The 21,840-nt window shown below is 40.9% G+C and overlaps 1 protein-coding gene across 1 annotated transcript in view; it reads right to left on the bottom strand.

Annotated features, from left to right (window-relative positions):
- The window catches only part of syn3 (synapsin III), a 127,799-nt gene that overhangs the window by 97,928 nt on the left and 8,031 nt on the right, over positions 1-21,840 (bottom strand). Inside the window, exons 3-4 of the mRNA XM_005733098.1 lie at positions 13,516-13,985; positions 539-596 (exon numbers count right to left, since the gene is read on the bottom strand). Of these exons, the coding sequence (XP_005733155.1) occupies positions 539-596; positions 13,516-13,928 (471 nt within the window). The 5' untranslated portion in view covers positions 13,929-13,985. The remainder of the gene's footprint in view (positions 1-538; positions 597-13,515; positions 13,986-21,840) is intronic.

The raw sequence follows: 21,840 nt of genomic DNA, 5'->3' as shown, positions 1-21,840 counted from the left end.
AAAAATGTTTATGTCTGTCTGAGAAAAGTGCATAAAGTGTGTAGTGTTTTTTTATAGCCTTAAAATATCTATAATAACTGTAAAATAATTAAGCTGACTACTTCGCGGATTTCGTCTGTTGCAGGTTATTTTTGGAACGTAACTCCTGCGATAAACAAGGGACCACTGCACACGTGTCCCAAACTGATGATTTACAAAATCTTTAAATGGAAGACGACATGTAGCTCGTCAGGACTGCCATAATCTGTCAACATTTATTACATTCTTATTAAATGGACAATAACCTTGGTGTGCATTATTCATTATTATACAGTTTTGGTTTTGAAGTTTTGAACAGATAAAAAACCAAACATTTTGTAAATCATTTCATATCATTTATTACAAATATTTTAGTGACATGTTGCTGCGCAATCAGTACGAAGCTGTTAAGAGGCAAAATATTTATGTTTAAAGGATCAATGAGTACATAACACAATAGCTATCAATGATGACTTTAAAATAATGAATAGGCAGAATAGCGTTATTAAATACACTGTACCTGCTCGACGCGGATCTCGTACTCCCCGTTCAGCTTTTTCCCTCGGAAATACTTGGCCCTAGATGAAATAAAAGAGAGAATTTGTAAAAGAAATGATAATAGATTTGCTTTTGATCCATATCAGATGATTTCTTTTGTTTGCATTATGCACATTTGGCATTTCTACAGTGGAATTCTGATTTCAGCCGATACTCAGAGGGTATAAATCACTATTCCAACACAAAATGATTTGTTACTATAGGTCATATGCACTGATTCCTCTCCTGCAGAATAATGTACGTGCTCTAAACACTCCTAACAGTGAAAACAACCTTAAAATATCTTTGTTTATTTGATAGAAAGAGGGCTGAAATTTCAACAGACCTTCCAAAATACCTTGCAAGTAGGCAAAATAATGACTCACATTTTCCATGATTACAGAATCTGACCTTGCGGGGCTTCAAGTAAACACAATCCCTTGGCTAAGGGTGAAAAAAAAGTGCTTTTAATAAAGGCAGCACAATGAATGAGTAGCTGCGTGTTGCTTTTTCTCATGTGTTTGTGGCAGCAGTTTGTAGAGCAGGTGAAACTGCACTGCGGTTGCTACATATTGAGCACTTACTCACTAAACTAAGTTTAGAAGTCACGTGACAGTCACACGGGAAAAAAAACAGGAATCATCTTGTCCTGATGTGCAGCCGTTTCCTTCAGGTCTGACACAATTAAGTTCCAGTTACCAGAAGAGTTATCTTACATCCCATCAGACTTTGTCCTATCAGACTTGCAGAGGCTTCTGTGGCACGTGGCTTCTGTGAGCTATTTCAAGATGTTTGTGTACAGAAAAGTGAAACGTGAACTTTTTCTCTTTGGTTATTTTGAATGTACAATGCACGGCTAAACCGGTAAATAAAAAAAACACAGTTTTAAAAAAGCCTAAAAAAGGACACAGAGCAGCTACAATTAGGCCCATATACATTTGGACAGAGACAACGTTTTTCTCATTTTGGTTCTGTACATGACCACAAAGAATTTTAAATGAAACAACCAAGATGCCGTTGACTTCCAGCTGTAATCCAGTGGGTTAAACAAAAGATAAACATGTGAGGAACTAAAACATTTTTCAACACAATCCCTTTATTTCAGGGCCCGAAAGTAATAACTGAAAATAAAATGTTCGTTTCTAATACTTGGTTGAAAACTCTTTGCTGGCAATGACAGCCTGAAGTCTTGAACTCACGGACATCACCAGACGCTGGCTTTCCTTCTTTTTAATGCTCGAGCAGGCTTTGACTGCAGCGGCGTTCAGTTGCTGTTTGTTTGCCTTTCTGTCTGAAGTTTAGACTTCAACAAGTGAAATGCATGCTGGGTCGAGATCAGGTGACTTTCTTGGAATATTCCACTGCTTTGCTTTAATAAACTCCTGGGTTGTTTTGGCTGTATGTCTAGGATCATTGTCCTTCTGTATTATGAGACACTCCTCAATCAATTTGCTGCATTTAGCTGGATTTGAGCAGACAGTCTGTCTCCGAACGCTTCAGAGTTCATTCGGCTGCTTCTGTCTTGTGTCACATCATCAGTAAACACTCGTGTCCCAGTGCCACTGGCAGCCATGCACGCCCAAACCATCACACTACCTCTGGTATGTTTTACAAATGATGTGGTATCCTTTGGATCATGAGCTGCCTTCTCCAAACTTTTACTTGCCATCATTCTGACAGAGGTCTTGCTTTCATCTGTCCAAAGAATGTTTTTGCAGAACTGTGCTGGCTTTTTTCTGTTCTTGAGGCTTATGAGTGCCTTCCAGTGAACCCTCTGTATTTACTTTCATGCAGTCTTTTCTTTATTGTAGATTTGGATATCAATACGCAGACTCCTGGAGAGTGTTGTTCACTTGGTTGGCCGTTCTGAGGGGGTTTATCTGCTTTGATCATCCGCTGCTGTTTTCTTCTGTGGACATCCAGGTCTTTTTGCACCGAGTTCACCAGCGCTTCCCTTGATTCTCAGGATTTACCAAAGTGTAGATTTTGCCAATCCGGCTATTCTAGCCATTTCTTGGATGTTTTTTTTTTCTCTTTTTGCAGGTTAAGGACGACTTATTTCACCTGCGTGGAGACCTCCTTTAGCTGCATGTTTTTCACAACAAAAATCTTCACACCTCAAATCAACTCCAGGCCTTTTATCTGTTTAATTGATAATAGCATATAATAACAAAGGAACACCTACCCATGAAATAGCCTTTGAGTCAGTTGATCCAATTACATTTGGTCCCTTTAAAAAGAGGGTGGCACATGTTCAGGATCTGAAACTCCCAAACCTTTGATCCAATTTGAATCTGAAGACCCGCAAATGAAAGCCAAGCGTCTACACATTATGTCCATGTCAATTATAAAACTGTAATTGGAATATGTTTCCATCCATCCGGCTGTTTCAGTCTATTCATTTGGTGGACTGACCCAACACCTGCCACAGTGTCAACAACATCATGCTCTAGTTTTATTGTATACTGAGACTTTCATAGTATCAACTTATCTATGACTACATTAATGTGAATAAAAATACATCCAGTTTGTCTTGCATACATAATTGCCCAGTGCATGTTGGGTAATGATATATGGCGAATATAACTGAAGAGGGGGTTTCTCGCAATCATTTGCAACAACCTTACAGTTATTAAAGTATTTAACGATACACAACTCAAAATAAGAGCACCATTATCTGATATAAGTCTGCTCTCCTTTCTTAAGCGTAGATCTTTGGTTATTGTTTTTGTTTTATAGCTGCAGGTGACGCTGCTGAACTCTCAGACGTGGGACAGTGAACAATCTGTCAAAGGCTCCGGGCTGGACCCTTGAGGAGCTGAGGATCTGGGCTACATGCTACAGGCCTTCTGTTACTGGGACGGGCTTTTCAACCTCCTCAGACTGAAACACATTTCCCTTTTTGCAACATTTTTTTTTCTCTTCCACCAAACAGAAAGCCTCTTTCCTCTTCTGCCTGTCCGCCTTCTTTTGTTTTTCATCTGCCCACATGTGTCCTTTTAGCTCCATTCATTAATGTTCATTACAGTCACTGAGGAGGATCTTTTTTCCTAACATCTCCCAGCTGTTGGGCTTGATAGTTTTGGGTCCCAAGCCGTCTCATTCTCTGTAATTGTGGAAGCTGGGATTCTTCATGACTGACCTACATACTAGACAGGCAATGCCCCCTGGCAGTCAGGACCACCGCTGCCTCAGAGCGGGAGGCAGGCTGAATGGCCCAAACAAAAACAAAAAAAGCCCGGTATATGTTTAAGGTATTGCAAAACATTTAATAATAATAATTATAATAATAATGGATTGCATTTATATAGCGCTTTTCAGGGCCCTCAAAGCGCTGTACAATTCCAATATTCATTCACTGGTTTAATTTACATCAATTTCATTTACAGACCACTGGGCTCTGTGGTTTGAATGAGTGTTTTAGATGTGATCACATGTAGAAGCGCTGCACAGAGGCCTGGGCTTTCCATCCCTCGGTCGTGCATACGCCCACTACATAAACACCACGAGGCTTAACGACTTCTTTTATTTTTGTAACCATGAGAATAAGTTACTTCTTTTTGTGTACCACTCATAGAAGGCGTATGAGTCATGCATGTGTTATCGCTGCTTTTATTAGGAGGAACTCCATCAGAGCTGATGATGTGCTAATACCGCTCTGTTTTTAAAGGAGATTTTCCTATAGTGGCCTCATATTTTTACAAGCAGATAAAAATTTAAAATGTGCTGGTTTAGCTCGTTAAAAAAAAAAAAAAGAAGGTTGTAGCTGGTGTTGTTTTCACCATTCGATTGTGTGCATGTGTGCGGCGAGGGCAAACATAGGCCACTGGAGACATCCGCTGTAGGAGGGACTACCACAAAGGCGCAATAGGGATACATAACAAGACCATCACAATATCTTAAGCTTTAAACTTGCAAATAGTGATTTCTTTAGCCACTTGGAGACAGCAGAATATAGACGATGTCTCCCAGTAGCGTCACATCTGCTGTGACACTATGTCCAAGGCAGCTATGTGAACTTTTTTAGAAGTAAAAATAAAAATGGAACTATAAAGACTTATCTGGATTAGAAAAAGCCTGCCAAGATCAGATTGTGCCTCTCTGCACACAGAAAGAACATCCGCTGTGATCAGCACTATCAAGTATCAAACAGGTGAATGATCAGAGAGCAAAGGCCACACCCATCTTAGTGGGCACAGATGATCAGCCATGTGTGCTTCAACAAAAATGTCAGTCTAGGAACAATGACTTTAAATTAAAGTAGCATTCTTCATTCAGACATAGGTTACATATATGTTTGTGTTCTTCACAGTTCATTCAGACGTTGAGGGAATGAGTTTTCTTTGTGGCTATTTTTTGAAAGTTACTTTGATGATTTGAAAGGCCACCTTGTGGGAAATGCACCCATACAAGCTTATTAAACTGCAGCTGAAAGACTGTGACCTCTATGAAGTGAAGTACATGGTTTCATTTGATGATAGCGCTTCATACAACTGTTTTGCTGTGTCTGGGAAATTTATTCTAAGTAATTCTTGGAGGAAATGAGTTTCCTTCGAAGGATGGCTGGGCTCTCTTGGAGGTAGGGTGACGAGCTCAGTTATTCCAGAATGACTCTGAGCCGCTGGTCTTCCACCACGAGCCAGTTCAGGTGGTTCGGGCATCTGACTAGTACGCCTCCTGGAAGCTTCCTAGGTGAGGTATTTTGGACATATCCTACTGGGAGGAGGCCCCGGACTCCCCGGAGAGAATATATCTCTCAGCTGGCCTGGAATTGACTCTGTGTCCTGCGGGATAAGCTAGAAGAGGTGGAACTGGTGAGGGAAGTCTGGGCTTCTCAATGTGCTACCCCCTGGACTCAAAGGGGGTGGGTGGATGGATGGGTGGGTGGATAGATGGATGCATGCATGGATGGTATTATTTTATGTTACAGCTACACATACAGCTCTGTTGTATGTTGAGATCATGGATGGATCCTGTTTTTGTTTTATGCAGCAGGTTTGTAATAAACTCAGAAAAAAAACACTACAAATAACTGAAGCACCAAACTCACATAATCTCCTGTTAATGTGTCATCAACAGCTGGATTGTGGCAATTACTGGTGAGTCGCATCTCCACTTCACCACTCATTTTTAATCTGTAGTAGAAGTGTAACTGTAGCTCCACTGGGCTGCAGGTTGTGGCAGCAACAGTCTAAGACCCTCCCTGGACACCTTCTCCAGCTTTTCCAAGGCATTCATAAAGAATAAATGATGGCAACGCAAAGTGGGCGGGATCTGCAACAAACTTTATAGGCAAGCAACTGAGGATACCAATGAGAGTGAAAAATACTGTTGATTGGCATATGACCTGCATTTAATCATTTATTATCATTACTCTCTGGCTCTTTTGTCCTCCCTCGCTCCCCTCTAGGTTTCTTCCTGTTAAAATTTAGTTTTTTTGTCCCACTGTTGCCAAAGTGCTTGCTCATAGAGGATCAACTGAATTTTGGAATTTTCTCTATATTACTGTAAGCCTTTACAATATTGTATTGTAGGCTCTCGGGGCTGCTCAATTAATCGAATTTTAATCTCGATTACGATCTGGGCTTTCAACGATCATTAAAAATGAGCCGATTATTAGCCCCTCCCTCGTGCTTTACTCTCACGCTGCTCCGTGTGGCAAATCAAGCGCACCTCTCTGCATTTCGAACACGCGTCACAACAATTAAGAGGACCCGAGGGAAGCTCGGAAAGCTAAGCAGAAGTTATTTGGAGAGGAGAGTGACTGCCGTTGGTTGAAAAGAGAGGTAAAAAAAAAAAAAACTTCAGTGGTGTGGAAACATTATGGGTTGGCGGAGTCAGACGTGGATCAAGTAGACACAGTGTGTAAACTTTGCTACAGTGTAGCTGCACCACAGAGCAACACTGCAAAATTCACTAAACACAGATGTTTACATTTTTCATTTATTTCTTATACTGCAAACATTTGCACTGTTATCAGTATTTGCACACTATTTTATATTATTTTTTGACAATCTTAAAAAGTCATTATTTAACACATTGTTATTGTTAAATAAATATCGTCAAATAATCGAGATCGCAATTTCAGTGAAAATAATCGTGATTATCATTTTTGCCATAATCGAGCAGCCCTAAGGCTCTCTATCTTACAATATAAAGCACCTTGAGGTGATCGTTGTGATTGGGCAGTATATAAATAACTTGAATTGACCTGCTAGTAAATACAGTAGAAGGTCGCCTAGGCAACCAGAGCCTGGAATGTCTGCAAGCAACCAGCTGGCAGCTGCAAAACGATCTCTGCCAGTATGTACGCAGCTTAAACCAGCACAGAGATGTAACCCTGCAAGTATTGTCATGGGTCTGCCCCGGGGCTTCCTCATGCCCAAAACACTTCACTTAGTAGACGTCCAGGAGGCTGAGGAAGCATCTCACCTGACTACTTTTGATGTGGATGGGGCGGCAATCCCTCCCAAATGATCACCCCCATCACGCTCTCTCTAAGGTTGAAGCCAGACACCCTTTGGAGGAAGGTCATTTCTGTCACTTGTACCTGCCGTCTCATTCTTTAGGTCACTACCCAGAGCTGGTGGCGATAGCTGAGGGTGGGACATAGACTGACTGAATCGAGTGGAGTGGCCGCCGTGGCCTCCAGTAAGTTGAAACAGAAAGTGTGCCATCTGCATTTACTGTGAGGTTTATGTACCAGAGCTGATGCTGAAAGTAGAAACGTTCTGATGGTCACATTTTGCCGTGTATGCAGAAAAAAATGTAAATGTATTTGTCTTTTTTATAAAGGAGTGACTGCGAGGCTTTGCCTCTGATTACTAATCTCAGAGACTGAAAGCAGGTGAGCGACTTCACGTTTCTTTTCTCATGTTGTTAATTTTTAGAGAATTCTCCAAAATAAACGTGCCTGTTTTGTAAGGTGTGCACTTTAAAGGGTTTTTTCCCCAGGAAATCTGTATCTAAAAGTGATCAAATAAAATGAATCGAACTGTCTGGGACGTTTTTATCTGGACCTTTTAGCACTAAACGTTCCTAAAGTAAATTACTGTCTTTACCCTTTGAGTGCTTTATAAACCCAGTGGCCTTCTAATGAATTCATTTTGCACTTTCTGAACTCTTTGTGAGACAAAGCATAGATTAACAAATGCAGCGAGAGGATGTTTAGCTTTTTTTGTGCCGGTGTGTGGCCTCTGTGCTTCTTCTGCAGACAAAACAGAAAATTTTAATCTTCTTCATGTGGTTCGAGATGACCAGGGGATGTCAATAGTACTGGGCTATTCTTGAAGAAGTAAGCAGTATGCCAGCGTGGGGCTGAATTGAGCAATCAGATGCTCATATCATTCAGAACACAAAGCAAACAGACTGACAGCTACTTGGCCCGTCGTCTTACGAGTCACCCTGAAAGAGAGGCAGCGGGAGAGGCAGAAAAGGAAGGATTGTTGGTGGTTGCGGTGATGCTCTCAGTGCTGTGTACTGCTATTGTGCATGAGTCATTGCTGGAGGCCAAGTCTGTCAGGACAGAGCAGGGTTTCCCCAGAGACCCCAGCCTCTCTGCTGGAATGCCCAGGAGGAAATTCAGCCCCGGGGGGGAAAGGATAGATCAACGGACACCCGATATGTTCACAGCGCTCTCGAGTCAGGGCTGCTCAGAAAGACTGGACAAGCTATTGAGCAACCTGTCTGAAATCACAGCACAAGTTCTGGTGTTCCTACTACACTCAGAGATAGCTTCACTATGTTCCTGCACAACCCAATGAAAACTACACTTTCATTTCATTTATGGACCACATGATTGTATACAAACGGGCTGGATGAATGACATGAATGAATTTTTGTGTTTGTTTGTTTGTTTTCCAACAAGAACTATCAGGTTCGGGCAGCAGAGTAAGGCAGCTGTTGTGAAAAATCACATATTCCTTTGCCTGCCCCAGTCACTTTGTTTAGTTCGGTTCAAAGATTGATGGCCGATGATCAGGGCAATCGGTTCCCCTTTTCCCAACTGTACATAAACACATCGCTGTCCAGCAGTAATTCAGTAAGAAAAGCTGCAAGTGAATTCATCGTTTTTCATGCAGCCTGACAATCTGCGCTGGTTGTGTTTAGTTGGGTTTCTAGCCAAAGCTATTTTCACTCAAGTACAAAATTATTTTGATTTTCACCAGTAAACATGTAATCTTTCAATTTTTCCAGCCAATACCAACCTGTAGCTAAGGCCAGGAGCTTTGGGTTATGATAGACGGTATGAGATATCAGATCCAAAAGGCCACAAAGCCTTTTTCTCCCTGGGACAGGAGTGTCCAACTCCAGGCCCCGAGGGCCTGTGTCCTGCAGGTTTTAGATGTGTCCTTGATCCAACACAGCTGGTTTAAATGGCTAAATGACCTCCTCAACATGTCTTGAAGTTCTCCAGAGGCTGGTAATGAACTAATCGTGTGATTCAGGTGTGTTGACCCAGGGTGAGATCTAAAACCTGCAGCACACCGGCCCTTGAGGTCTGGAGTTGGACACCCCTGTCCTAGGGCGTCTGGACCAAACCAACTGAATTGGTTATAACGTCTCACTGGGATACCTCTGGGGTGTTTTCTAGGCACAACAAGCTGAAGGGAAACTTTAAAGCAGGCCCAGTCTACTGGAGATATTACACATCTTAACTGTCCTGGGATCATTTTGCAATCCCCCATCAGAAATTGGAAAATGGAGTAAGCAAAGGAAAGTGGATGGATGGCCATATACCTGCTGAATGTCTGTCAAAGAGCTAAAGTTGTGTTTTTTAGCAATCGCACTTCTTCCATGCAAAAAACATTACGTTAGCGTCTAAACTTGAGCTTATTCTATATATGGTCACAATTTTTACTATGTAAATACATGAAAACCACATTGCATCTATTTAGAACGCGATGTTGAAAGACCATTGGACTCCTGGGGCTTAAAAAAAATCAAGAGTACATCATGAGTCAATAAAGGGTCATAAAGCCAATCATAAACCTCGCCAACACAATTGGAACTCTTATCTTCACTTTGTCATTTGAGCAACCTAAAGATTTCAACAGCAAAGCAGCACACAATACATCACTTTCCCAACGGTTATAAATGAAATCCAGCGACAAGGTTTAGTTGAAGACATGTTGCAAAAAGAGCAGCCAAATTTTTTCCCCCTCAATCTGCATCTGAGAGTCGAGCGTTAACTGTTCGACTGCTGGCTGAAGTGGCTCAAGACTCAAGTCGACAGCCACCTCCTGAGCTGATCTTGAGGACATTCACAGTCACCACTTCAGTGCTGGTTCAGTTTTATTGTTAGAAGCAGCACCATGACTGACACTCTTAAAGCTGCCATTGGTCAATGATAACATGCAAACATACCAGAGAGGAGCTGGAGATGAACATTTATAATCTCCTGCAGAATGAGTAACAGTTGTCTTTACTCTCAGGACATCCATCAAGCAAATTCAAGCTTCAAATCAGGGATGTCGAGCTCATGTTACATGCCTCATGCAGCCCCATTTGATCTTAATCGATGAAACTCCTTTCTCTCAGTGTAAATAAGTTTAACTAACCCCTGAGATATCTTATCATAAGAAAAAGATGCAATTTCAAAGGTACATCTACACAATGAAGAAATCCTGCTGCAGTAAATGAAAGATCTGTCGGTCCAAAGTCCAAAATTTCCTTCACATTTCCAAAGTCATCCAGTGGCCCAAATTGGAGTTTTTGCCTGGCCAATTCAGGCCCCCAGGCCTCATGTTTGACACGACTAGTCCAACAACAGTATCAGTTTCCATGGATGTGATGTTGTTCAGGCAGCTTTGGAGCCAATTTTAGGTATATTCACTAACAATGGACATCAGTGATAACAGTCCAAAGTGTTAAGTGAATCTAAAAAAAATCATCTTGAATTGGATATTAATTATTGATTAATTACTGCTTTCAGTCTGTTATCTAAATGGAAAAGACATGACCTTCATCTCTAGAAATAACACTGGTTTGAAATGAAATCAAAGTGATAAGTGATGATGTAAAGACTAATACTCTGAGAACATCTGTAGGCTCAAACGCTACAAGACTGCAAGAGGAAGTGCTTCAGATAAAATTTATAGTCTATCAGATAACTCCATCTGCTGGTCAAAGCTCATCACTCCTACATAGAAACATTGAAGCGTCAAGGGAAATGATAAGCAGCCGTCTATGAGGCTTTAAGTAAGCTACAGTGCCACCCAGTGGTTAACTCAGGAACAGTTCTACATTTAACAGCGTTTAACAGCAGCTTGACACGCTTTGAATTCAGCAGTTAAAAGCAATATCATGTTTTCCTGCTCTATTTCCTGACACTGAACGAGACTCTTTGCCCTGTGAAGTGACATCCATGCACATTTGCATTGATAACCAACAGGAACAGTCTCTTTGTCTCCTACCTCTGAAAACATCCTGGAGTAGACAGAAATGCAGTTTCCTCTCAGAGCACTTAAATTGCACAATTCTGAAAAGTTATTGCAGAAAATGTGCCAAAAATAAAGCAGTGCCTACCAATATTTAAAAAAATAATGTGTTATTAAAATGTTGCTTGGAAGCTTTAAGTAAATCCCTTTTATCAAATTGAGGGTAAATGAGGTATGTGAGGTCTCCTGGCCAGGTCGCCAGTCTGTTGCAATGTTTAAAAAGATGTAAGAAATGATTAAAAAATTATGTGTTTCTACATCTCACGTGTATAGGTGTTATGCTGTTTTGCTTAAGGCTTCAAAGCAAGCTGTGGCATCACAGAAATCCTGCTTGTGCTTAAAATGTGGGCCCTAAACTCAGCACTGTCGTGTCAAACTGTGCAGAAAGAAGCTCAAACTTTGAATAAAAGCTGCAACCAATAAATGACAATAAGCAAAGCAAAACTATGGAGCATAGATGGACACCTGGACTTCAAAATTGCAATCCATCACACATAATCTAACCCACTACAACAGTGCCGCAAGCTATTTTGACAGTTGACTCATATGATCAAAATGTGAATACTAAAATCTCGTTGGAAGGTAAGGTTTCGTTACCCTGGATTGCTTTGTATTGCTCAGATGTTCCTGTTGCTGCAAAAGCTCACAAAAAAAATCAATAAATCAACCGCACTTTAAAAAAAACTTCCATTCTTCTCTCTTTATTTAACTAACAGAGTTGGTGATTTAAAAAAAAAAAAAAAAAAGCCCGCTGTTCTCTCAAACAGTGAGGATGCTCCATCTGAGTGGCTGAGTGAGCTTTTGTGCCTCAGAGGGTGGATGATCCCCTGACGACTCATTTCAAAAACACCAGGGTGTGAAAAGAAATGGGTCCACTTGGGATTGCAGCTTAAGGAAAAGAGGCCACCCGGCTTTGCGGGAAATTGAGAGCAATCTTGGTGCTTTTGACACGGCTGTCAGTGGGGCGCTTTAATTTAGGGATCATTTTTAGACTCCTGCCTGATCTCCTAGTAGAGGATGCCTCCGCACATAATGATCCCTACTAATTCTGTGGGTGCAGCTCGAGCGGCTGGAAATGGCTAATAACAGCCCAGCTGAGGTCGGTCTACCAGCAAATGTCAGGCAACAGAATAACAATTCATGAAATGGATGAGTGGTTTATTGATTCCGTAAGACAAACACGATAAACTGGCTGCTGCGTGTCTTCACTGCAGCTCAGGAAATCAATTCCTCCGGCGTTGGGAGTAAAAGGCAGCTGAAGTCGGCTTCAAAAATTTATGTATGGGCTGTCAGCGAAAGAAGAGCTCATTTCTTCTGATTAAATCAGTTTTTTTTTCCTGTCACATTCCATCGTTCCTTTTCCTTGTTACCATGACAATTTTAATTCCAGCAAAGAACGCTAATGCAAACGCCGGCTAAGACCAAGGACGTACAAATCTATCATAAACAATAACACGTCTCACTTCATTCAAACTGAAGCACAAGAATGTTTTCCATTTGGCAGGAGAGTAGAAGGAGAAATACAAGCTATCAAAGTTGACCTTTTTTTAATCTTAGCAATATCTTCTTTTTAGATGCTAAAGATTTTGGTGGCTAATTAGCTTACTGACAATGAGATGTTTTGAAAGTAGCATCTTACAGGAATACAGATGTTTTTCTAAATACACCTACGTGCTTCCAGACAAGAGTGTCGGATTAGTACTACTGTTAACATCATAGCATTAAAAGTATGGAACCGGAGCTAGAAGTAGATAGCCTAACTTAGCATAAACATTAGAAACAGTTAGCCTAGCACTTTTCAGAATTACTTGAATTATATGAACTACAGCAACAAAAACAATACACGGCAAGAAATTGTCACTTTATATTTTACTTATATATTTATATTTATGTATTTCTTTATGAATAAAAACTATATTTTGTCAGTTTGCAATGCTATGCTAGCTGTTTCTTATCTTCATTTTACTCTAATGCCAACTTAGTCAAGCTTCACTCTTACATCCATGACAGCAGTCCTGTTTTACAAAGTATGTACACCTTTTCTGTAATTATATACATTTTAAAAACATGCTAATTTATAGTTTAATAATCAAACAGTCAATGTAAAGAAGCCTTATATCAGGGTAAACTCACTGAACATTTTATGTCTTCAAGGTGTAGACTTGCTTTTAGAAGGTCTGGTGATGTATGAAAGAAGTTCACTCTTAAGTTTAATTTGCCATGTCCCACTTATACTACTACACTTTATACAGCAGTAAGAAGGTTACTTCCACTTAACTGCTCATTGGTTTTTGTGATCCGCTGTGGAAATTTTAAGGGAAGCACGACTGTAAATGACATGGAAGAGTTCTAGTACTCTGACAAACAAATCAGTCACACTTCAGTTCATTATTTGCTGGAACTCGAAGTGATCTCAGATGAGTCATTTCAGACTTCAGAGAGCAAGCACTGTGATGTGAAATGTTTTCTGGTCAAATATAAACCCACACTTGTGCTACTACATTAAAAGGCTTCTGCTCACCAGTCTGTGTGCTGATCATCAATCACCAGCAGGATCTTAGGCTTGCGTATCACAGGCTTGGCCGGCTGAACACCTCCTGCAGAGGCGCCTTCAGCAGCCGCCGCTGCCGCTGCTGACTTAGCATGCGCGGCAGCCGCCACATTCTGGGCCATCTGTGCACTCTTCACCACGCTGGAGAAGGAGCTGAGGAAGCTCCCTGAGCCTGAGGCCGGACCAGAGGCTGAGCCAGAGGATACGCCCGAGGCTTGAGGCTGGCTTGGGACGCTCGGGGGCTGCCGCCTCTCTGTGGCTGGGGAGGCAGGAGAAGAAGTTGATGAGCCTGGCGGGGTCGGCCTCTGCAGATCCATCATGTAGCCGTTGGGGAGGTTGGCCACAAAGCTGCTGTCTGACAGGCGCCGGCGAAGGTAGTTCATGGTGATGGGCTGGTGGGTCAGTCAGGCCAGAGGTGAGAGGGAAGAATGCCTGTAGTCCTGGAAAAAAAAAAAGAAGATTCAAAACACAAGAAGCGAGCTCAGGCTCAGTTTTTAGTGCTGTCTATGGCTGATGTTGTGTTAGTCCAACATACAAGCTACACCAATCTCTGATGGAGTGGTTGTCTCTTTGGTCGCATTCTGAATTGACGTATTCACAGAAAATCCCCCAGTGCTACAGAAGCATTTTAACTTCTTCTGGGTAATTGCTTGCAGCCAGCAAAATTAATGTTTTGATTCAGACTAACTGCTCTAATCAGCCATGTTTCCTGCTCCAGCAGGCAGCTAATCAAGCAAAAACAGCTCTGATAAAAACGTACAAAATGAGTTTATCACACAATTAGCAACTAGATGATGATCATGATGGAGGATGTACTAAACCACAGTGACAATGATAGTCATGGCACAGAGAACTGTTTGGTGCTTCCCTACACTGAGCAAACAGGGTCACAACAGAACAACAAAGCTTCAAACCCCCTCTCTCAAAATGAGAGCATATTAACAGAATGATGCAAACTTGACTGCAGCTCCTCCAATGGCAACTTGAGGTTTGCTCCTAAATGAAGTCAAACTCAACAGACTCCTATGTTAAAATGCACAATTTTAACCAGGAATATAACTTTTCTTTCCCTTCCTCGTCTAAACGTATTTCTCTGTCTTTAACTTCCAATATAAAGCAATAAAGCACCATGAGGTGACAGTTTGGTGCTTCACAGATAGAATTGATGAAAGGGTGAGTGAGATTTGTAGTAGAAAGTGCTTTGGGCAATCTATTAGAGTGGAAAAGCACTATGTAAGTACCAGTCCATTTACCATGTATTTAATTATTCTAGTCATTTAGTCCGCTATTGATAGGATACGTATAAAGCTATCTCGTGAGCGCCCTGAAGCTTTGGTATAAAGATAAAAAATTAAAAAATAAAAATAAAAAAAAAACAGGAAATGCTTTCTCGAGATTAGTTCTGATGATAATATATCAGTAGTGCGTTTACAGTAATCCAGATGATAAGACACTGAAAAAGCTGTCAGGCTATGAATTGTTTAACACAGCCTAAAGTGAGTAAAAGATTATCAGCAGTATCTATGGAGAGTTTGAGTTAGTTCACTGAGCAGACTACAGTATATGGCATGTAATCATCAGGATTAGATGCTGAGGGCACAGATGAATCTGATCCAATATTTAACAATATGATGCTTCTCTACTTTTCCATGTTCACACTAATCAGCGTCAGACCTCAGGCAAAATGAACCACGGATGGAAAGCAGTGTCACATCGATGAGGATGAAAAACTAGAGCTGTTATTACTGTGACACTTCAAAGTTGTTCCACTGTGATTTTCTTTTTTCTTATAACAGCTACGAATCTGTTAAACCCGATTTGCATAAGATCGAGTTACCCATGCCGGGTGGGACAGAAACCGCTGGCAAATAATTCAGCGACGCAGCCGTGATGATGCAAAGTTGGAGGAGATTCATAGCTCATTTCTTTGTAAAGCAGACGAGTCAGTTGGAAAAAAACAGTTATATAACACATGGAACCCAGCGAGGCAGAGGAGAGACATTCAGGCAGATTAGCCATCAAACTGCAGTGAAGCACGCACGCAAGCGGAGAGGAAAAGAAACCCCTAAACCTGATGAAAACTAGGCTGCTCCCACTATAAATGGAGCTTAGATTAGATAAAAGTGCATTTCTTATTGTGGCGTCTTGTCTCAGGCGGATGCGCCCAGTGTTTGTGGCTGTGTTTTGCAGAGGAGGAGAACCTGACAAGCCTGCAGACATAAGAGAAGGATGTGGAGCAAATGTTACATCTTGACAAGTTATTGTAGTCAGGTTATCGCCAAGAGGAAGCTTTCTGTGAAACTTGCAGCTGTTGCCTGATATTGCGAGGCAAGAAACTGAAGTGAGACCTGAGCTGCACAGAAGCTGAACCGTACTATTCTGCTTAGCAGCAGCACAGTTACAGCTGTTAGCAGTGTGATAAAGCGCCACTGGATCTCTCCTGACAGAACACTGAGCTCAGAGACGAGTAAGGCCCTATTAATATCAGTCAGGTTACATGAATTATTACAAAATCTAAATACAGCATAGTGTCCACAACGACCTGATCGTTTTCATCCTAAGGTAAGAGTTGCACTCTTAACTCAAAACGTTCATTGCATCATCTGGCCATCCGGCAAATTAAACTACAGCATTCACCATCCACTTAGCTCTAATTTCGTCTTCACTGGGTCCCGAGAAAAAGATCGGGCCCTTAATCTGCTAATTATGCTCCCCCGCTAGTGACTAACTTTCACCTTATTGCTGTTTGCTGCTGGGCAAATGGCATACAGTGATATTATCATGGCTCCCTGCTAGAGAAGCTGCTGAGAGTGAGAGCAGTGACAATGAAGGTCGAAAACTAAAATTAGCTATAAAAGTTTCAAAAGTTCTCCACAAAAGTGTGTGAAGCTGTAAAATATATTTTTGTTTTTTTTTATTTTACACAACTGTGAGATTTTTTTTGTTTGTGTTTGTTTTTTTTTTTCCTTGGCCTTTAAAAAGTGTCTCACTGTAAAGCAGTTTTTAACATATGGTACTGAAGGAACCCCATTTCCTACAAAATACTGGAATACTGAATAAAATATAAATAAAAACAAAATCATAAATTTATCAATCTTTCATTCACAGTAGAACATAGAAAACATATCAAGTGTTTAAACTGAGAAGAATGCTTTGCAACTAATTTGGTTAAATGGCAACAGGGAAGTTTTCCCAGAAATAAAGACGAGCTGAGGTTTATCAATTTGCAAAAAAAACCTTCATCTACAAATTGTGGAACAATTTCGGAACGTTCCTCAACATAAAACTGAGAAGACTTTGAATAGCTCATCATCTACAGGTGTTAGGGTGCCTGGGCCTCGACCCAGTGTTTTGTGTGTTTGCTTCTTTCATTTTGTTTATTTGATTATATTCTAGCTTTCTTTGTCTAATGCGTTACAGGACTGTTCTAAGTTTAGGTTCTCTGTGTGTTTATGTTAGAGTTTTAGTCTTCTGGTTTCTGTCTGTGCTCCAGAGTTGCTGTCTCCCCTGTCGGCTGTATCCTCTTGTCCGTGTCTCTGTGTTATGTTTCCTGTTTTACTTTGAAAGTCTGAGTCTCATATTAATGTATCTGATTTTGCTTCCCTTGTCTCGTTAGCCCTGATTGGTCGACCCTCATTCTTGGCTGGATGGGAGCATCCAGTTGACAGCTTTCTCAGAGAAGGCCTTGTATATTTCACCAAGACGATGCTAACTGAACTAGCCTGTCTTCAGTCCAGACCAGTAACCAACTGAAATCATTTAGAGTATCATGAACCAAAACTCAAGACCTCCTCAGTTCCCAGAAGTTTACAGACTTTTTGAAGATGTGTTGCTGACATCAAAATTAACATGAGTTAATGGTACATTTTCTCAGTTTAAACATTTTATATATTTTCTGTGTTCTGTTATGAATAAAATATGGCTTTATGACATTTGCAAAATCAATGCTTTCGGTTTTCGATTACATTTTACGACGCCTTCGACTTTTTGGGAAATGGGTTTTTATAAAATATGGACATTTTTAAAGCCTTGAATGTGTTTTTTCTTTTTTTACCTGATGCCATCTTGGTATTTTGAAATATTTTTGATTGCATTAGGACAAGAGGGTGAAGAAGTAAGTAATGGGACATTTCTAACATTTCTAGATTTAAAGCATCGCTAGCCAAGGTACCTAATGCTAGCTACCTACCTTGGCTAGCAATGTGAATTGTAGAGACACAAATATATGCTATGCATTGCTAACATATAAAAGTCCCTCTAGCAACATAGATAACTAAAGTACAGGGTTTGGGGAAGGATAGTAGTATAATTAAAAAGACAGAAATACACACAAGCACCAACACACTAGCTCAATGACTTCTTGTGTGAGGCTGGAAATATTCAAGTCAAAGGCCATAAATAGCATTTAATATAACAACTGATTGAATTTGGAGCCACTGGAAGGACTTGTCCTGAATAAAACATTAGCATTCTGCTAATCAGTTCAGGATTTCCACCTTATGATGCCTAGCTGATAGTACCCTCAACAACTACACCCTTAATCGTGCAGAACTTTAGGCTTTGACAGTGGGAGTGAAAAACTTCCTTTTAAAAGGAAGAAAGTGGGGAAGTGGCACATGCACACTGGCTTTGTTTTCAGCATCAAAGTCTGCGGCTTGAGACTGATACACATTTACTCTCTATCAATATACAGCAGCATGATGTTATATCTAGGATGGAATCACGGTCAACAGTGTGCTTTCTTTATGACAGTCATAAAAATACTGAATATTATGAGATTAAGACTTTATTACTTGAATTTAGGGGTTGTTGCCCAGGAGTTTATTCTGGATTAGGATCCCAGTTGTCAGTAGGAACAGCAAAACAGGAGCTGTAATAAGCTTTCCAGCAGTTAAGCTTAACAGTGTATCCTACTACCGAGTGATGGGCATCCCCCCATGGAATTATGCTAATATGTCAACCACTGCAAAGTTTATACAATGCAAATAAGCCAGGTTTCGGTCACATTACAGTAAAAAGAAACAGCAAAAGCAGGAGCTAGAAAATCGACAGAATAAAGAGAACAGCAAACTGTAGCAATTACAGGCATAGATTTACTGACTGGCAGCTCTGTCCTCTTTGTGACGACTTGATCTCATTGAAAAGATGAAAATTACTATCTTTACACTTATGGCACATTTCTACTTTTTCAACCACCCCCTCAGCAAAGTTTCCTCTGTGCCTGAAGTTATAAAAGCCTTAAAGCTTTTTCCTCATCGTTCTCTCAGCAGTATACCCGCACACTGCTACCCCTGAACAGGTGGCAACACTGCTCATGGGACTCTAGCAGGAAGTAGCAGAAACAGGGTCAATCGCTGGTTACTGCGGCAAAGCCTGAGTTTATACTGAAATATCCAAACATTCAAAAGCTTGAATAATCCTCAGTTGAAATAGACGATAGCAGCAAAAATCAGCTCAGCAATAATCACAGGCTTAGCTGCTAATGAAGGGGAAGGAGGACGATAATGCCACACCATACTCTGGACCCCCGCTGATGTACAGTGTGCGTTTTTCTATATTTAAAAATCTCGAAATTGACGAGGAGAGAGTGCGGCAGACCCAGCAGCCTTCCTTCCTGTTCTTTCCTCCTTCACATCCAGTCTGCGAATCTGTTACATCTAGCACATAATCTGAACGCCTCTTCTGTGAATTTACACACCAAAGCCTGATAGAAGTGTTGACTGAGTGGTGGAAGACATGCAGCAGTGCCACGTCGTCTTCTTTGACCACTCCACGGGCCTACAGGAAGTTAAGAGCACGTGCCATATATTCACACCGTGCCATAAAGACTACTTGCTCCCCGCTAAGGTTTTCAAGTGCCTGCCTCTCCTAAATGACAAAGTGTGGAAACCTAAACTGTGTGTTATCTAAGACCCTAACTGCTCTTAACTTCCTTCTTAAGGCTCTTACGGGAGCGTACAGCGCCCCTCACACCCCAAAGCCAAACATGAACACACGGACAGCTATTGTCTGCTAAACTGGAACGAGCTTACAGGGATCAGTGCTCATCTCCCCAGTGTGCAGCGTGTCACCACGAGCAGTCGAACAAGGTTTTAATTATTCATGACAGTCTGAGGTGAGTGGCTGGGGGTTGTAACGAGAGAGAGCAAAGCATAGCTGCTTGGACTCGAGTCTGAAATTAAAGAGAGCAGAGAGACAAAACGCTGGGAGAACGAGCTGGCTGGAACCTGCCCCGAGGCATTCTGGGGGATTATTAATAACCGTGCGGGAATCGGTGCCGCGTTGATGCTCATGATGTTACTATCCTGGGGCCATACAGTAAAAATTCCTTGGTGGCAGGCCCTGTTGTCATGGTTACCATAGATCATATTAATATTCATCGATCATCATCAGTCAGTCAATCTCTCTGTCTGCCTGTACACATGTGTTGTTGTTTCCTCTACTGTTTTTGGAAACAAATCGGTCAAACTTCTCAACAGCGAGCATCTTAATCTACAAGGCAGACAGCCATGAAACATGCCGGGCCCACTAAGGTTGATCAGATCCTTTCAAATTACCCTGACCTCTTCTGTAGAGCCATCCTGTCTCAAGCCTCAAAATCTAATTAGATTACTGCTGTTTTGTTGCTTCAGACCAATGCTCTCACCCATCTCAAGCAAAAAAGCAAATTAAATACATATATTTTTGTTTTTCCAAAGTCAAGTCCCAGGCTTCGTTACCACATCTGTTTGGGTTTTTTTAATTTAACTATAATACTTCTTTACACTGTATTAGATTACCTAACTTCTCCTATTAACATTTAACCCAATTTAGATTTTTGACTTTGTTATTTCTGCTTTGGAAAAACCAAAACAGCCGATCTGTAATTTTATTTTTCATATATAATGGACATGTCATGGACATCTTTTATTGTAATCTTTTGATACTTTTCTGTGTCTGCGCTAGCTGTAAGCTAGTAGCAGCTGATCTAGTCATCTGTCAGTCAGTCCACCTTTGGGGTCTATTCAGTTCCTTTTTATTTATATTGTACCAAAGTTGGATACAAGGTGCGAATCTCATTGCTTGTAAAAAAAGAAACTCGTGTTTTCATCCAGTATGACACGTTTTTCTTTGTCTTTCTGGGGTTTGACTCACTTTTGAAGGCTTTTGGGGCCTTGCTAGCTTAGCTAGCTTATTCAGGAGCAATGGCTGCCTCCTGCTAAATATGGCCTCACAATCATTAGAATCTGACTACTTTAATAATCCCTAGAGAAATTATGTTGGTTACAGTTGCTCCAAGACAGCAACAGTAACAGACTAAACTAATTAATAATACAAAATGTTACAAAGTTTACAAATTTAACAAATAGCACTAATATATACAAATCACACAATTATAAATATCAAGAATATTACAGAGGTGAAATATATATGATTGACACTTAACTCTGACCTGTGAACTTTGTCATTTGCTATTTTACTGTAAAGCAGCGGTCCCCAACCCCCGTGCCTTGGACCGGTACCGGTCCGTTAGTCGTTTGGTACCGGGCTGCGAGAGTTGAGGCTCAGGTGTGAAATTTATGGTTTTCGAGGTTTTTATGGTTAATTCGGTTTCCCTGGGTCTTTTCCTGTGTTGTAGTTGTGTGTCTTATTTTGGAAGAAATATTTGCGCATTACCATAGCAACCACAGAGCATTAAGGGGCAGAGAGGAGTTACTCTCAATGTTGATGTCGCATTTCAGATGCTGCTAATAAAAGTTACATAATTACACAGTGAATTTGCGTTTATTATTATATTTAGAAAAATACCACAATTTCTGTCTTGGTCATATCATTTTATTTTGTTGTATTTATCACCTTAAAGGCCGGTCTGTGAAGATATTGTATTGAAAAATATTTTTTCAAAAATATTGAAAATACTGTCTGACATTAAACCGGACTGTGGCACAAAAAACGTTGGGGACCGCTGCTGTAGAGCGTGTGCAAAAAGGCTGTAACTACTGCAGTGTTTACAGTGTGTTAGATGGAGGAGGTGTACAGGGAGATGGCCACAGGCAGGAATGATTTCCTGTGTCGTTCAGTGGTGCTTTTTGGTAATCTCAGTCTCTCACTGAACATGCTCCTGTGACTAGCCAGTAGGGCTGCCACAAACGATTATTTTGATAGTCGACTAGTCACCGATTATTTTTGCGATTAGTCAACTAATCAGATCATGCATCCACTGGACGTAAAACGTACAGCTTATTGCACCAGCAGCATTTTGCTCTTATATAACTATCATTAGCTTACAGCTTTAAGTGTTTAAGGTATGTGCTA

The sequence above is a fragment of the Pundamilia nyererei genome, unplaced genomic scaffold (assembly GCF_000239375.1).
Source record: "Pundamilia nyererei isolate P.nyererei 1_Seehausen unplaced genomic scaffold, PunNye1.0 scaffold00050, whole genome shotgun sequence".
NCBI lineage: Eukaryota > Metazoa > Chordata > Actinopteri > Cichliformes > Cichlidae > Pundamilia > Pundamilia nyererei.
This window is presented reverse-complemented; position numbering and strand designations above follow the sequence as displayed.